Below are 15,063 nucleotides of genomic sequence, written 5' to 3'. Positions count from 1 at the left end.
GGAGGCGGCCAGACAAGGAGTTCTGTTGAAGGGTTATGAGGACTCAAAACGTCAACCCTTTTCTTCTCTGCCGATGCTGCCAGACCTGCTGAGTTTTTCCAGGTAATTCTGTCTTTGTTTTGGATTTCCAGCATCCGTAGTTTTTTGTTTTTAACGAATTTCCCAATATTGGCAGTATGCTGGTTCCCTGCCACAGTCCTGATTCCCAATCATTCTCCTGATAGCTGGGTCAGGCGTGGAACAGCTACCCACCTGCACATAGTGGAAAGCTTGCTAACTCAATTTAGAGGCAATTAAGGCCTTTGATCAGAGGGTGACTAGAATTTTCCAGTTCATCTACAGACCCTCCATGGCATCAAGAGCAGGGTAGATACTTGGAGGCGTTCTCCCGGTAGTAGACACAGGGGAACCAATGCTCTAGGATCACTTTTAGGACCCCCCTCAGTCGTGTAGCCGCCATACCCATCTGGCTACAGCTTTGGTCACAGGCCACCATGTGAAGATATTCCCTCTCCACAATGGTGGTCCAGCAGCTATGGTCATTCATTTTCACTTTTACAAGAAGTGCTGAGAGGTGGAAGTGCCCTCTCTCTCCCTTACTTGCAGAGGCGGACTGCAGCTCCTTTAGTGCTGCAAGGCATCCTATTGGCCCTCCAGCTTCAAGTTCCCACTCGCCATCTTTAACTAGTCGTCAAGCATGCCCTCTGGCCACTCATTGAGTCACTATTTTCGACATGGTGTAAGGTTGGTACTAGCATTTGGTCCCAACCCTATACAGAAAATCCTGCCCATGGACTTTTTCCTGAATTTTAGTAAACACATTTGGTTTGTTCACCATTCTATTCCTGTCACTTTCTCACTAAAAAACAACAATGAGCAGAATTTAATGACACTACCCTCCACCGAGGCGATTTTGGAGGCTGGGACCCTGCCCCAATCATGTCCAGCGCAGAAAGGCTTGTGGACTATCTTCATGCCCTGCCACTAATTGAGGGCACTTAAGTATACAATTAATTCCCATTTAAGGGCCTCATTCCACTGCCACTGGTATTCAACCAGCAGCAGACAGGGCAGTCAACACACGGGAAGCCCAAAAAGCAAAACATTCAAAGGCACTCAGTGCCTGACTGAGGGACCTAATATCAAGAAGGGGGGAGACCACTGAGAGCCACCCCTCTCCCCTCGCTGCCAAACCCCTCCACACCTCCCGTAACACCCACCTCGTGACCAACATTCCACCCTCACTCTCCTATGGACTGGGTCCCACAGCGATCCTAGGCCTCTGCTTGGGTGCACTACCGGCAGCTACCACCACTTCCTTGGTGATGCTGCCTGCAATGGACAGCTGCTGGTCAGTGATCTTCTGGTAGCTTTTGTGCAGCAGGATTTCCACCCCTGGTGGGGGGGTCCTTGATCTGGGGAATCCCCGCCGCTGGTCACTTAAATGCCAGAGGAGCACTTAATATGGCTGTTTCCCCCCAAAAAGGCCACGCAGGACTCTTACAGCTCTCCAGCTGGCAGATGAGATGGCCATCACCTGCATTAAATGCCACCCCATGTGACTGGCCTACATCTACCAGGCCTTAAGCTCTATACGCTATAAATGTTATTCTTTATCTTTAGAATACCATATTCATTCAATCAGATGCCAAGGAAATGATTAAATGCACTTTTTTATACAGCTGCAGGAAATCAGTGGTCCAGTTTCTGCGGTGAGCAATTATTAGAACAACCGTTGAAATGATTTATTGCAAAACATTGTAAAACAGCAGAAACATACATGATGCATGAAGTATGATTACATGTGGAATTTAAATGAAAGACATGGAAAAACTTGTGCAGATCAATGAGGCCTGGATCATCAGGTTTTCTTTGCCTCATATGTGATTCTCACTGTGATTCCTGTAGTACAATGGAGCATATTACACTAAGTCCCATAAAGGGTTAATTGTCATGGCCGGTGATGTCATGGAAGAGAGTGATTTTTGTGATGTGAGACTCTAGGACAGACTAAAGTGAAAGTAAAAGCAAGCCTGGTCAGAATCTTATGAGTGTTCTCCATAATCTGTAAATATGTTAAAATAGAAGTTAGAATATTTATAGCTAGCAGTCTTTGGGAGTCATTGAAACATCTCCAACCCTACAACACAATAATGTATGGTGGCAAGCTGTAAAAAACAGCTAGAGAAATCTCTACCTCTACTGGAGAATTTCGAGAAAGTTGCAGGCCTAAACCAGGCTGAAAATTGGCTGAAGTGGTACAAGAAATTCTCTCAATTTTGCACCGCATCATGTTTCGCAGTGATGCCAGACTGTGAGCAAGTCAATTTTTGTATGCAATGGGCATCAATGCAGAAGACATTTTAGTTACCCTGGGGATCAATGAGGATAAAGCCACATATGTTGAAGTTATTGATGCATTGGAGACATATTTTAATCTCAACAAGAACGCCATCTTGGAAGAGCAAAGTTCAATATACATGCACAGAGACACAGGGAAAGTATCAGTGCGTTTATTAATGATTTATACAAATTAGAAGATTGTACATACAGTAATCTAAAAGTGGAGCTACTTCACGACAGAATAGTTGTTGAAGTAAAGGATGATGCATTTTCAGATAATTTGAAGTCCCAAGAAGACTTTTCACTGGCGAAGATGTTTCAATTAAGTAGGCAAACCAAGATCAGAAGGCAGAACTGATCAGTAGTCAGACGAGAGAAAGACAGCCCGAATCCCAAAGGAACAGATAAAGTTGAATTCGTCAGACGTTAAAAAAATGAAAATAGAAAGGAGACATGTGCAGCTTGAAAAGCAATTATTGATGGCAGCCCAGATTTGTTGTTGCTGGTGCAGAACAGAAAGGCACAAGTGCGGGAACTGTCCCTCCAAAAACGCACAATGCCATTGGTGCAAGAAGATGGGGCACTTTCAGGCAGTATGTGACAATAGAAAAAACAGGCAGAACACTCAAAAAAGAAAACTTTTAGAAGGAAACACAGTACGTGAAGTTGAAGATTCACAAGACATGGAGATACCCTTCTCAGGAGGGATTAAAGGAGTAAGCAGAAACTTTTGGAGTGCAGAAATCTTGGTTGAAGATCACAGGACACACTTGAAATTAGATACTGGAGCAGCAGTTTCAGTTCTTTCAGATGCTGAACCGTGGTTAAACAAGAGAGTTCTACAAAAGCTACACAGACCCGGAGGGTCAGAGCTGATGATTATGGGAGAATTAACAGCTACTTTACAGCTCAGAGAGAAAGTAATTACTGAAGTACTGTACGTAATTCAAGATCAGAGTTATTCACTTTTAAGTAGAACGCATATATGGAATTGGATCTAATTCGCAGAATAGAAAGAATAAAGAATGGTGAAGGTCAATCAGGAGACGTCAGAGCAGAATTTCTGAAATTATTTACAGAATTGGGAGAGCAAAAACAGCGTACCATATAATACCAGAACAAAACCGATATCCTTTTAAACACCCAGAAAGGTTTCACACCCTTTACTTCCAAAGGTAAAGAAAGGGATCAACTCAATGATAAGACAAGAATCATTTCATCTGTAAAAGAGCTCAGGGATGGTACTGGTTCTGAAGCAAAATGGTGCCATAAGAATATGTGTTGACCTCATACAACTCAATGAAGCTGTGAAAAGAGAAGTCCATCCAATAGTATCAGTAGATAGCAAGTTTAACAAAATGAGGGAAGAGCTCAATATTTTCTAAATTAGACACTAACAGCAGATTCTGACAAATACCACTAGAAGAGAAGTCCAAGCTTCTCACAACTTTCATAACACCATTTGGAAGATTCTATTTTGACAAGTTATCCTTTGGAATAACATCAGCACCAGAGATCTTTCAAAGAACAATGTCAAATCTTTTAGCGGGAGTTAAAATCTCACATGGAGTTGTTTGTTACATGAATGTGTTGATACATGGGTCCACTCAAGCTAAGCTTGACATAAGAGTGAGAGCAGTGCTGAGAAGACTACAAGAGACAGGATTGACACTCAACAGTAAGGGTGAGTTTTCACAGCCAACAATCAGATTTCTTGGTCACATAGTGAGTGCATCAGGAATGAAGGTTGATCCACTGGAGTCATTAAAGAACTTCCAGCTTCAAGGAATATCACGGAGTTACAAAGATGCATGGAAAAGGTGAATCAAGTGTCAAAATTTCTTTGAAAATTAGCAGAGCTCAACGAGCCACTGCACCAGTTGTTACGCCAAGACAATGAATGGTATTGAGAAGAAGCACATTCTGAATCACATCAGAAATCATTTGACAAAATCAAGGAGAGGTTGATCTCATCTGAGTTTTAGTACATTCTGATCCAGAGTTACCTACAATAATAACAGCGGATGCATCCTCTACAGGATTGGGCATAGCAGTTTTTCAGGTACAAAGAGGTGGAAAATGCAGCTCAGCCTATTATACATCACGTTAATTAACAGGTACAGAGAAGAGATAAGCAGTAATCGAAAAGGAAGCATTAGCAGCCACATAGGCATGCAAGAAATTTGCCTATGTCTTGAGGTCTTCACATTACGTTAGAAACAGACTATAAACCCTTAGTCACACTACTGAATTCAAAAGAGCTTGCAGCAATGCCATCAAGAGTTTGAAAGGCTTAAATTAAGATTGATGAGGTTTGATACTCACATGGTATATGTTCGAGTGAAACGACAGAGCACAGAAGATGCATTATCGCGCATGGAAACAGAATCCAGAAAAATGCAATACTGAATTTGTGGAAGAAGTTGAGGAGTTTGCTATAATGACAGTCCATACATTACTGGCAACCACACAAAGATTGAGTGAAGTCAAAGAGACTCAAAAATCAGACGACGAATGAAGCAGATCAGAGAATTCTGCGTTAGTGAACCAATGGCCAACATTTTTACCACATAGTCCTGTCTTGAGATCGTATTTTGAGCAGTGAGCTCATCTGACAGCGATCAATGATTTAGTGGTATACAATGATAGAATAGTAATCCTAAGAGCATTATACCGAGTGCAAAGCCAGGGCATGGTTTTAAGTTTGGTGGCCAGGTATTTCAAAGTCACTGGAAGAATGTATCACATGTCCACGTCATATAGCAGGAATATTATCAGATCTTCAACAGGGAGAACAGGCTTGGATCGGAAATCAATCAAGATTAGACGAAATAATGGAGAAATCACCACCTCTGAGATCTTACAATGTCCAGATGGAACAAGGCACAGTAAGAAGAAACAGAACAACTTTGATTGCAATTGAGCAACAGAGTGAAAAAAGAGAGTGGAGGGTGCTATCATCAGAAATGAAAGAAGACACTGAAGGAAGTGATCCTGAACCATCTACAAGTTCGAATTCTGTTCAACAGTGTCCAGAGGACTAACGGCAGAATGAGAATGCCAAATTCCCTACAAACAAGAGGAGAACAAGGTATGGTAAACTAGTGAAGGCATCACAACGCTTAACGGTATAAGAGGTGAGAATCTCAAAAGACCAGAAGAAGGGGAGAGAAGAGAGAACAAGGAGAGAGAAAGAAACAACATTTACCTATGAGAGCAAAAAGAAGCAAAATTTTCTTTCAAACTTCAAAACGCTGAGCAGAATTTTGCCCTTGGCAGGGGCGGTCAGGAAACCGACCACAGCCCGCAATCGGCTTGCGATTTTACGCAGGCAGGCCAATTAAGGCCCACCCACCGTGGAACAGCAAGCAGCAGTGCTCACACTGCCTGTGTGGGTGGGGGTAGGAGGGCAAGTGGGCCTAGTGCAAACTTCATGCATGCATGCGAAAGAGTATTTCAATCTCCCTAAGGCACAGAGCTGCTGAAGTGCTGTTTAAACAAATAATTGGAGGGGCAGATTCAATTTGAAATTAATTACCTTGTTAATGGCCTTAATAGGCCTTTTAATTGTCAGCGCACACCCGCCGGATGAAATATCACAGGACTACACGATGCTCGGGATGCTTGCCCGACATCTTTGCACATCAGTTTACGCTCGGCCAGGTTGAGCTTTCGGCCAGGTTGGGCGCGTGCCCGCCCACCGAGCTCAATATTCTGTCCACTGAAATGTTCAGAATGACTAAGACACTGAAGCACTGGGTTTCCAGGAGTGTCAGAGAAAGCTGAAGTCAGAACAGAATCTTGTGGAGTTGGGGGGGGGGTTGTAGTATAATGAAGTATGTTAGACTAAGTCCCATAAAAATAGTCTGTAATGTCACAGAAGGGAGTGACATATACTCATGTGATATGAGACTCTGGGACAGTCTAAAGTGTAAGTAAAAGGAAAGCAAGCCTGGTCAGAATCTTGTAAAAGTGTTTTCCATAATCTGTGTATATGTTAAAATAAATGTTAGCGCTTTGATAGTTAGCAGTCTTTGGGAATCATTGAAATTTCTGCAACCCAAGAACACAATGTAATTCCTCCTGAAGTTCTATTGAATAAATGGTGACAGAGTTAAACCACCAGCCAATTATCAAAACAAGTGGCTATTAATCTGTTACATCATCAGTCAGTGGAACCAAAAACATGGCTGGAATAAAGTGGAATTATTGCTATTCTAATAGGGTTACTTGTAAAAGGCATCACAAGACTGAAAATACAAAAGGCAAGACAAGACAAATGAAAAGAATTGGTGAAAGAAAGGATGCTTTCTGAACATTGTGCAATAAGGCTTCAGAACTCAGATCTGATGCACAGCCTGTGTTTTGCTGAAGGAAGGGAAAATTGAGTGAACTAAAGTGTAGAATTTATGGCATAGCTCTTTGAGCATGATTTATGGAAGGGATAGACTTGATGGGCAAATGGTATCTTCTTATTCCACATTTTCTTATGTTGTAACCTGAATATGTTTTAATTTCTGATTAGGAGGAATAAGACTCCAAATTTACACTCTATTTTGCTCATTCACATTCTACATTGTTAGAAAATGAAAATCAGTACCTCTCAGACAATGTTATTTGCCTTCTCCCAGAGCACAGATTCAGAGCTCAAATCACTATAATCCCTTTTCCTGTTTGTGTCATACATTATTGTGAATCAGCATTTCTCTACGATACCTCCTCTGGTGAACAAAACAAGTTGATTTTTAAAGGGTCCAGACTTAAAATAACTCCCAACAACAGTAAAGTAGATAATTGCAATTTAGAGGTTGGATTCTTAACACCATGTTAAATTATCCCGTATCCATCTCCTAGGAGCTATGTATGTCATCCGCTGAAACAGCGATCAAAGAGTCAAGTTACCATATTTGATGGACATTAAGAAGGCCTGCTAACATATAGTTTCATTCAATGTATGAAAGGACATCTCTAACGACTAATGGGATGCAGAAACCTCCAACAATGTACAGAGGGTGATTCTGTAAATTTGTGAGCTTTATAAAAGGGAAACACGTGAGCTGAGTTCTTTTAATTAATGAATCTGGGTTTTTTAGTAACAGAAAACACTTGCTAGGATTGGAGCAAAGTTGAGCCTGTTCAACTCACTGTAGCAAATCATCTTGACATCTATCTTATAACAAGCAGAATGAATGCTCTTGGCAATACTGTGTTGGACATATACTTCTTAAAACACAAGTGGAGAGGAAGATTAAAAACAGCAGGAGGAACGAATTCAACAAAGCAGAATTATTCTAATCTTCAATTTCAGATTCAGGAGTCCCTGCCAACGCACTGTCACCATGCATAAGTCAGCTCACGTAACAACACAGCATAAACACACAGTTCACTCCAACATCATTGATAATTCAGAGTACACTCCATTACTGTTTTTATAAATTAGAAATCTGGTAAATCAATTCTGCATTATTTAATTTGTTATAGGTATAAATTATGTAAATGTTCACTTAGAATTGCAACCATGCTGTTACAGAGAAAGCACTTCATTTCAGCCCCTGCTTTCTGGCAACTCATATCAGTTCAGTGGTATACTTCAGCATGTTCAAGTGGTCTTTCCCAAATGGTCAGTTTTCGATTGTGGACCTACTCCATAAATGTCAACAGATTATCACAGTCAAGCCCAATCTTTTCCTCACCCAAACATCCAGACACCCAGACTTAAAGCATGGCTCACTTAATAGTGATCGTGCAAAAATAGAAATATTAACACAGGTGGAGGTAATTCAGCCCCTTCTTACTTACACTAAATATGGCTTAATTTAGTAAGTTAAAATTTCCCTGGCCTCTTCCGAAACACACCTTTTTTATGTCTTCTTCCCAAACTGTTTTATATTATTTTTCTTCAAGTAATTATCCAGTATCGTTCTGATAACAGTCAGCACCCATCACCACTTGTCACAAATCATTTCACATTGCATTAACTATTTGTATGAAATATGTTTTTCTAATCAACTCCTTATATATGTTTCTTATCTCGCCTTCAATTCAAAAAATCTACCTATACCTACTTTGTATATTCTCTTTTGCATTTCTGTCATGTTTTGCAATTCTTTCAAATTTCCCTGAATCATCTTAGTTTGAAAAATATAGCCTAATTGCTTATTCATTGTTAATCCTACAGACTGGGGTCACTCAGGTAAATCCATGCTGCACTTTTTCCAGGGTTATTATGTCATTTTTTAGCGTAAAGCCCACAGTATTGTCAATGTGAACAATCATTTTTAGAAGATAATTTCTTTGTTTATGTATTGAACCCCTTTGAATATAAATTTCAAAATTCCAAGTGCCTCTTTAAGACATTTTTTTAACCTTTCCATTCACTTTTCAGGATTTATATATCTTCACACCTAGATCCCTTTGGTCCCACACTGAATTGAGAAATGTAACATTTAAATTATATTTTCTATTCTTTATTTTTCCTCACAAAATGAATTACCTGATCAATCGAAAAATCAATGCTGATTTTTCCTTACTACCCAGAGATGTATAGCCAATTAGCACTCAGCTGCTGCTCTGCCTTAGACCAGCTGACAGCACAGACTGAAGATCAAACTTCAAGAACTTACAGTCTCTATGGCTCAATACCATATCATGTAGCCATTAGCAATTGACCCACTTGGGCAGCTGGCTAAAATCTAGTTGAATCTGCTTGAGTTGACGTAACTAGTATTTGTATTACAAAAAGCCAATTCAGAATGGAGTGCTATATCCACAAATTGTGACCATATGTGTAAACAATCTCATGATCTGAAGGGTGTCCAACCATCCTTTCAATTTGAATGAGGTTACTGTGGTATGACAGAGTACACTTTCATGAGATAGTATACCTTCATGAGGCAGCATGTTCCACTCCAGACAGTACTCACTGGGCTTCAGCAGAATTCAAATCAAAAACAATCGATAGCTTTCTTATATTCCAAGAGAGTTCCTTTCTTTTTTAAAGACTGAATATATTATTTAATAAAATAACAGATTGAAAGGTCTCCCCTTGTCAGTAATATTACAGACACTGGAAGGAATTACCAGAAGACAATGCATGAAAACATACTCTCATGTATCCAGGGTTCATTGTATACCAAGACTGTAGAAAGACAAGCAGTCGAAGCTGGAACTTTGCACTTCCAACTGGTGTTATGTTCAACAAACAGTTGGCAGTCTATGCCAACCAAACCCACACTGACTCCAGTAAATGGAGTAAATGACAACCATTATATCATGTAGCAAGTTATGCCAACTGAATTCACGTTCTTTAAGCTGGTTCGCTGTCTATACAGCAGAGTCTGAATTTATGCACTGGATGGTGTCTTATACCAAGCATTCACTATGTTGACCAGTTTTTCTTTATTTACTCATGGGATGTGGACGCCACTGGCATGTATTGCCCATCCCTAGTTGTCTTTGAGAAGGTGGTCATTAGCCACCTTCTTGACTGAGTGGCTTACTATGCCAGTTTAGGAGGGCATTTAACAGTCAACCACATTGTTTTGGATCTGAAATCACATATAGACCAGACCGGGTAAGAGTGGCAGATTTCTTTCTCTAAAGGACATTAATGAATTTGACCACTTTTTAATGACAATCTGGTAGTTACATGGTCATCATTACTGATACAAACTTTTTATTCTATATGTATTTAATTAACTGAATTTTAGTTCTTCAGCTGCAATGGTGGGATTTAGACTCATGTTCCCACATTATTCATCCAGGCCTCTGGATTACTAGTCCCATAATATAACCGCTATGCCACCATTCCTGATAACTATCTATTACAACTGACCTCACATTCACTGTGCAGAATGGCAGTCTAAATTAATTGAGACTGCATTTTTTTTTACATTCATTCATAGGATGTGAGCTTCACTAGCAAGAGCAGTATTTATTGCCCATCCCAAGTTGCCCTTGAGAAGATGGTTAGCTGCCTTTTTGAATCACTGCAGTCTGTGTGGTGCAGGTACATCCACAGTGCCATTAGGAAAGGAGTTCCAGGATCTTGACCCAGCGACAGTGAAGGAGCCAGATATAGTTCCAAGCCACAATTCCAAGTGTGGCTTGCAATTCCTAACCACTAATCTTTCTCATTCTCTTCAACTGTGCTGATGTCCAGTACACTGGGCCTTCACCCTTCATCCAGCCTTCTCAATTGAAAAAATATAGTAAAAAAGCATTTAGTTCTTGTAAAAGAAATTAACATTTGGAAATGTCATAATTATCCAGTACATGACATGTTGACCTATCTGATTATTTCTTACCTTCTTACGCACCTGTTGCTGTTTGGCAGAGTGTGCTTTGACATGCTTCCTCAATGAGCTTGGATCAGTGTAGCGCTTTGTGCACCCTGGGATCTGACAAGCATATGGTTTCTGTAAAAGTTTAAGAGAGAGAAAAGTTTTACACTTTGCATAGCTGCTGAGTCTCATTAAGACAATTCTGCACTGACAGTGTACATGTGATACCTTCTGCTATGAGATGATAAATTATTATTTCCTGTGCGCAAGCACGTTCAAACAAGAATGTAGTTACTAAATGTAGAAATTCCTCTTTTTAAGATACTTCATTCAAATAGTTCAGTCCTGGCACTCAACCAGTATAACATGGTGTCAGATGATAGCCCTGCTCCTGGATTTGATTCAAAACCAGGAAATAGCTTTCACAACTGTAGCTGTTGATACTTATTACTGATGGCCAATCGCATAACTGTCAGGAAGCTGCAAATGTAGAACATTTGACTGCAATAACTTATAAATGGTCACATTTATATCCTCCACTTTTATGGAGTATACTTAGTTTAAAAGTGTTTTTCCTTCATTAGACTAGTTATATATATCATGAGATGTGAAGAATCCTTATCTTCACATCAATGTAAGTTGTACGGTGTAATTTGCCAAGGTATATTTAGGTAAGCCCATGAGGCCAGTCTAAGAAGGAATTTCACACTGTAGGATGACTGGACCGCTGTCAGGAATTTTTCAAACTTCATTTAACTTTCCTATCCTTTCCTATACATTGCGTTGCTATAGAGCTTCATTGAACTTGGGCAGAGCACCATGCTATGGCCGGCAGTGCAATTTGATCTGGTACCTCATGCATAACAATATTTCCAACTGCATGGTGAGTTTACATTGAGGGTTGCTGATTTACATTCAAAGTATTGTCACAAGGTGAAAAGCTTTTCAGTCACATGTTAAATACTTACACAGGGTAAATTTTTGTCTTTGTCACATTGACAGTAATCCAGCAGAGCAGATTATTCCCTATCAGGCTGGATAGCCACACCATCGATTTCAATGGAATGAAACTCAGGTGGGCTCTATAGTGGGCAAGCAATCTGCTCCACCAGATTATTGCCAATATGAAGACAAAAATTTACCACATTTGTTCCAGACTTGTCTCTATCATCATCTACTGAAATCATTGAATATGTGGTACCTGGGCTCTGAAGACAGAGATTCCTTGGCAAAGGAAGGAAAGCACAAAGAAGAGAAGGAAGAATTAAAAGTTTTATGTTTATGCAGTACAGACATTAACATAGTACAGACATTAACACTTTAAAATACAACATAAGGTGAAGTAATAACTTCTGTATCCCATGACAAATGTTTGTAAATTCAAACAGGTTCAGCATCTGTTTTATTTTATTTAATTACAATTCCTCCAACAGTCCTAAACACATGTTTTATATATTACCTGACTCGATTATGTAAACTATCATACAGCCTTGTTGGCAAACATTTCCTATCAATTTTTTCCCTAGCTCTTCGTTGAGTGTAGATCCATGTCTTCTAATGGCTCAAGTGTCCATTTTTCGTGTGTGTGCCTAGCCATGTGTAAGTTGGCTAGTCCTCCATGAGAGGCACTGCAGCCAATCCTTATTCTGTCCTCACTTGATATTTACATTATAGACCTTTCCAGCAGGAATCAGTGGACCTGAATTCTTTCCACCTCCCTAGACAGGAAAAATAAGGACAGAATCGTCCCAGAATTGCACTAAGTGAAGTAGAGGGTATGAAAACGACATTTTACCCGCCAGCCGCAACAGCAGGTTTTCATCCACTTCTCGTCTCATTAATTATGCAACCGCAGGAAACACATCAACTCACTGGTGGGTGGCCTCTGAATTGCCCGCCACACCGTTACCTCACCACTTCCTCACTCCTGGTTCCATATCTAAACTGCAGCCACGCACACAGTTCTTAATGCTTGCAGCCCAGGCTGCTCCAGTGAAGACATGGCCCTGAAAGCCAAGGAGAGGAATGCCTTTTGGAGGCCTGCTGTGATGTCCTCCAGCCCTGCTCTTGACTGCAGGAGGTGCAGCAATCTCACCACTCCAGCCTGGGTGGTGATGGCAGTGGTAATCAGTGCCAAGGCTGCACAGAAGAGGTTGACCATCCAGTGCAGAAAGAGGATGAATGATCTCATCCATGCTGCCAGGGTAAGGCAACCATCTCATCGCTCCAAATTCAGACATCTCACTCACTGCCAACTCAAGGGACATCACCACTTAATCTCTCACACACACCCTCACATGTCCATCTGGACTCATCCCCTCTGGAGACTGCTTGCTCAGCGCTCACCATATTGAGGCCACTTACATAGATCAACATGCACCCCCACACACATCCTGGGATACCTCTCCCTTCTTCAATACAGCCCTCGCCCTGCAGCCTCTTCCCTTGCCTGAGGCCACTTCCCCTCCCCAAGCAAGCCCTACAGCCATGGAAAAGCTACCCCTGCCGTACAGCTGGTCTGGTACGTAGAGACCCGCCCGTGAGCCCCCCTAAAAGTGATGTGGTGCTGCCTGCGAAGCCTGGTGCTGATGACCACGAGTGCTGCCCGAAGCAAGGGAGGCAAACAAGACTCAAAGTCCTGAGTGAAGTGTAGCTCACCGGGTGCATGTTGTTTATGTACAGTTGTGAAACACGTCAGCGCCCGGATGATCAGGTATGCGGGGATGATTCCAGTGAGCAGGGCTTATAATGACATACTAAACTATTGAGATTAGGACCAGAATTTTTTGCTTGGCGAAAAAAATTATTTATTCCACGGACGGGATGAGGCTTCCAACAGCTATTAAAAATTAAATTAAAATTTCAACATTTCATTAATAACACGCCCTTGCTCATGAGGGGACTTTGTTTTAATAAGTTAAAATTCTTCATTTTAAATTTTTTAATCTTCAGCTTTGTGACTCAGGGAGCTTTTCCTAGGTGCACCAGCGCACATGCGCAAAGTTCCTCGCTCACCCTCCTCCCCCCGCCCCACACAGGCAGCCCTGAGCGCTGCAGCACATGTTTCACGCTGGGAAGGACTTAATTGGCCCACCAGCGTGAAATCGCAGTCGGACTCCGATCACGAGCGGCGGTGTCGACGGCTCCTGCTTCCTGGCCACTCCCGCTCACCCCCACCGAGTTCGCCCGACAAGGGCAAAATCCTGGCCTAGGTACCTGTCGTGCAGCAGCAGGAAATGTGGTCCGCCACTGATGGGTGGAGCGGATGATCGCAAACTGGTTTCGCGATGGTTGAAAGCTGATTTTTGGCCTTCTCACCATACTGTCCGCTCACGCCCACCATGACGCCTGCTGCCAACAAGAGTGGATGATTCCGCCCTAAGGGCAACAGAACTGCTTCCATAGGTGTTTCAGCCAATATTAGTGAACTCATAACAGATAAAAGATTTAGCCTGGGCCTTTGGTGGCTTGTGCAAGCGCATCCCAGGAGTGAGTTTACTTATTTAAATGTTGGGACTACATGTTATACTCTTCACTAAACTGATGAAGGTAAAGGTGCAAGATACCACAGTGTGAAGTAATAAATTCTAAGTTAATGAGAGCCACTGAACGCACCCGTTCTCTGAAAGCAAAGTGAACGTGTATTTTACAGCAATAACTTTTCAAACAAAGAGGCAGAACAGTGTAGCACTGATGCCTGCGTTTACATTATTGCTATTCAACAGCATCCCTTCTGCTATTTATTTTCATATCACAGTGGATTCAGTAGAATTCTGAAAAATACACAGCACAGTATGTTTTATTTTAAGGGCTGAGCAGCATTAGCATCAAATTGAGGCTGGAAATTGAGTGCCCTGGAGCAATCTGCTAGTTTGGGGCTGGAGGAGGGTAGCCATGGCAGGAGAAGCGGGGTGCTGGGGTTGTGCAGGAGGGGGCGGATGTGTGGTGGTGCCATATCCCAATCTTTGGAAGGATGGGAGCAGGAGCAGTAGCAACTTTGGATGGTTTTGTGGAACTTGGAGCAACTCCCCCAGTTCCCTTTCAGCTTCTCTTCAATCGGGCTGCCAACTGATACTGGCCGAAAGGGGGGTGGTGCAATTCCAAAAAAATGTCATCAGGGTCACATTGACTTAAACTACTAAATGAATGATTTGCCCTCTATAGGTGTCTGCCTTATTCAGACAACCTCAGCAATAATGGAAACAGCCTGTGATTGCAGTGATGGGGTGGTAGGTTCCTCTCCACCATGTTCAAGGCGCTATTGCCCCCATTCCACCAGTTGGAAGCCCTGAACATTCAGCCCAAGAAATAGTCACCTTAGAAGACAGTTAACCTGGAATCAGTACTGCAAAAACTCCAGATACAGAATCACCAATGTGACACTTGCTCCACAGCCTATCAGTGAGTTACTGTAAACTAAATCAGTGAAACAGCATTA

General features: G+C 41.7%; 1 protein-coding gene across 1 annotated transcript in view; it reads right to left on the bottom strand.

The window, feature by feature from the left end:
* The window catches only part of LOC121289381 (zinc finger protein GLIS3-like), a 256,480-nt gene that overhangs the window by 122,285 nt on the left and 119,132 nt on the right, over positions 1 to 15,063 (bottom strand). Inside the window, exon 4 of the mRNA XM_041208759.1 lies at positions 10,650 to 10,760. Coding sequence (XP_041064693.1) covers positions 10,650 to 10,760 — 111 coding nt within the window. The remainder of the gene's footprint in view (positions 1 to 10,649; positions 10,761 to 15,063) is intronic.

Source organism: Carcharodon carcharias, chromosome 16 (genome assembly GCF_017639515.1).
Source record: "Carcharodon carcharias isolate sCarCar2 chromosome 16, sCarCar2.pri, whole genome shotgun sequence".
NCBI classification, from domain to species: domain Eukaryota; kingdom Metazoa; phylum Chordata; class Chondrichthyes; order Lamniformes; family Lamnidae; genus Carcharodon; species Carcharodon carcharias.
Note: the sequence above shows the minus strand (reverse complement) of the source record. Positions and strands in the feature narration are given on the sequence as shown.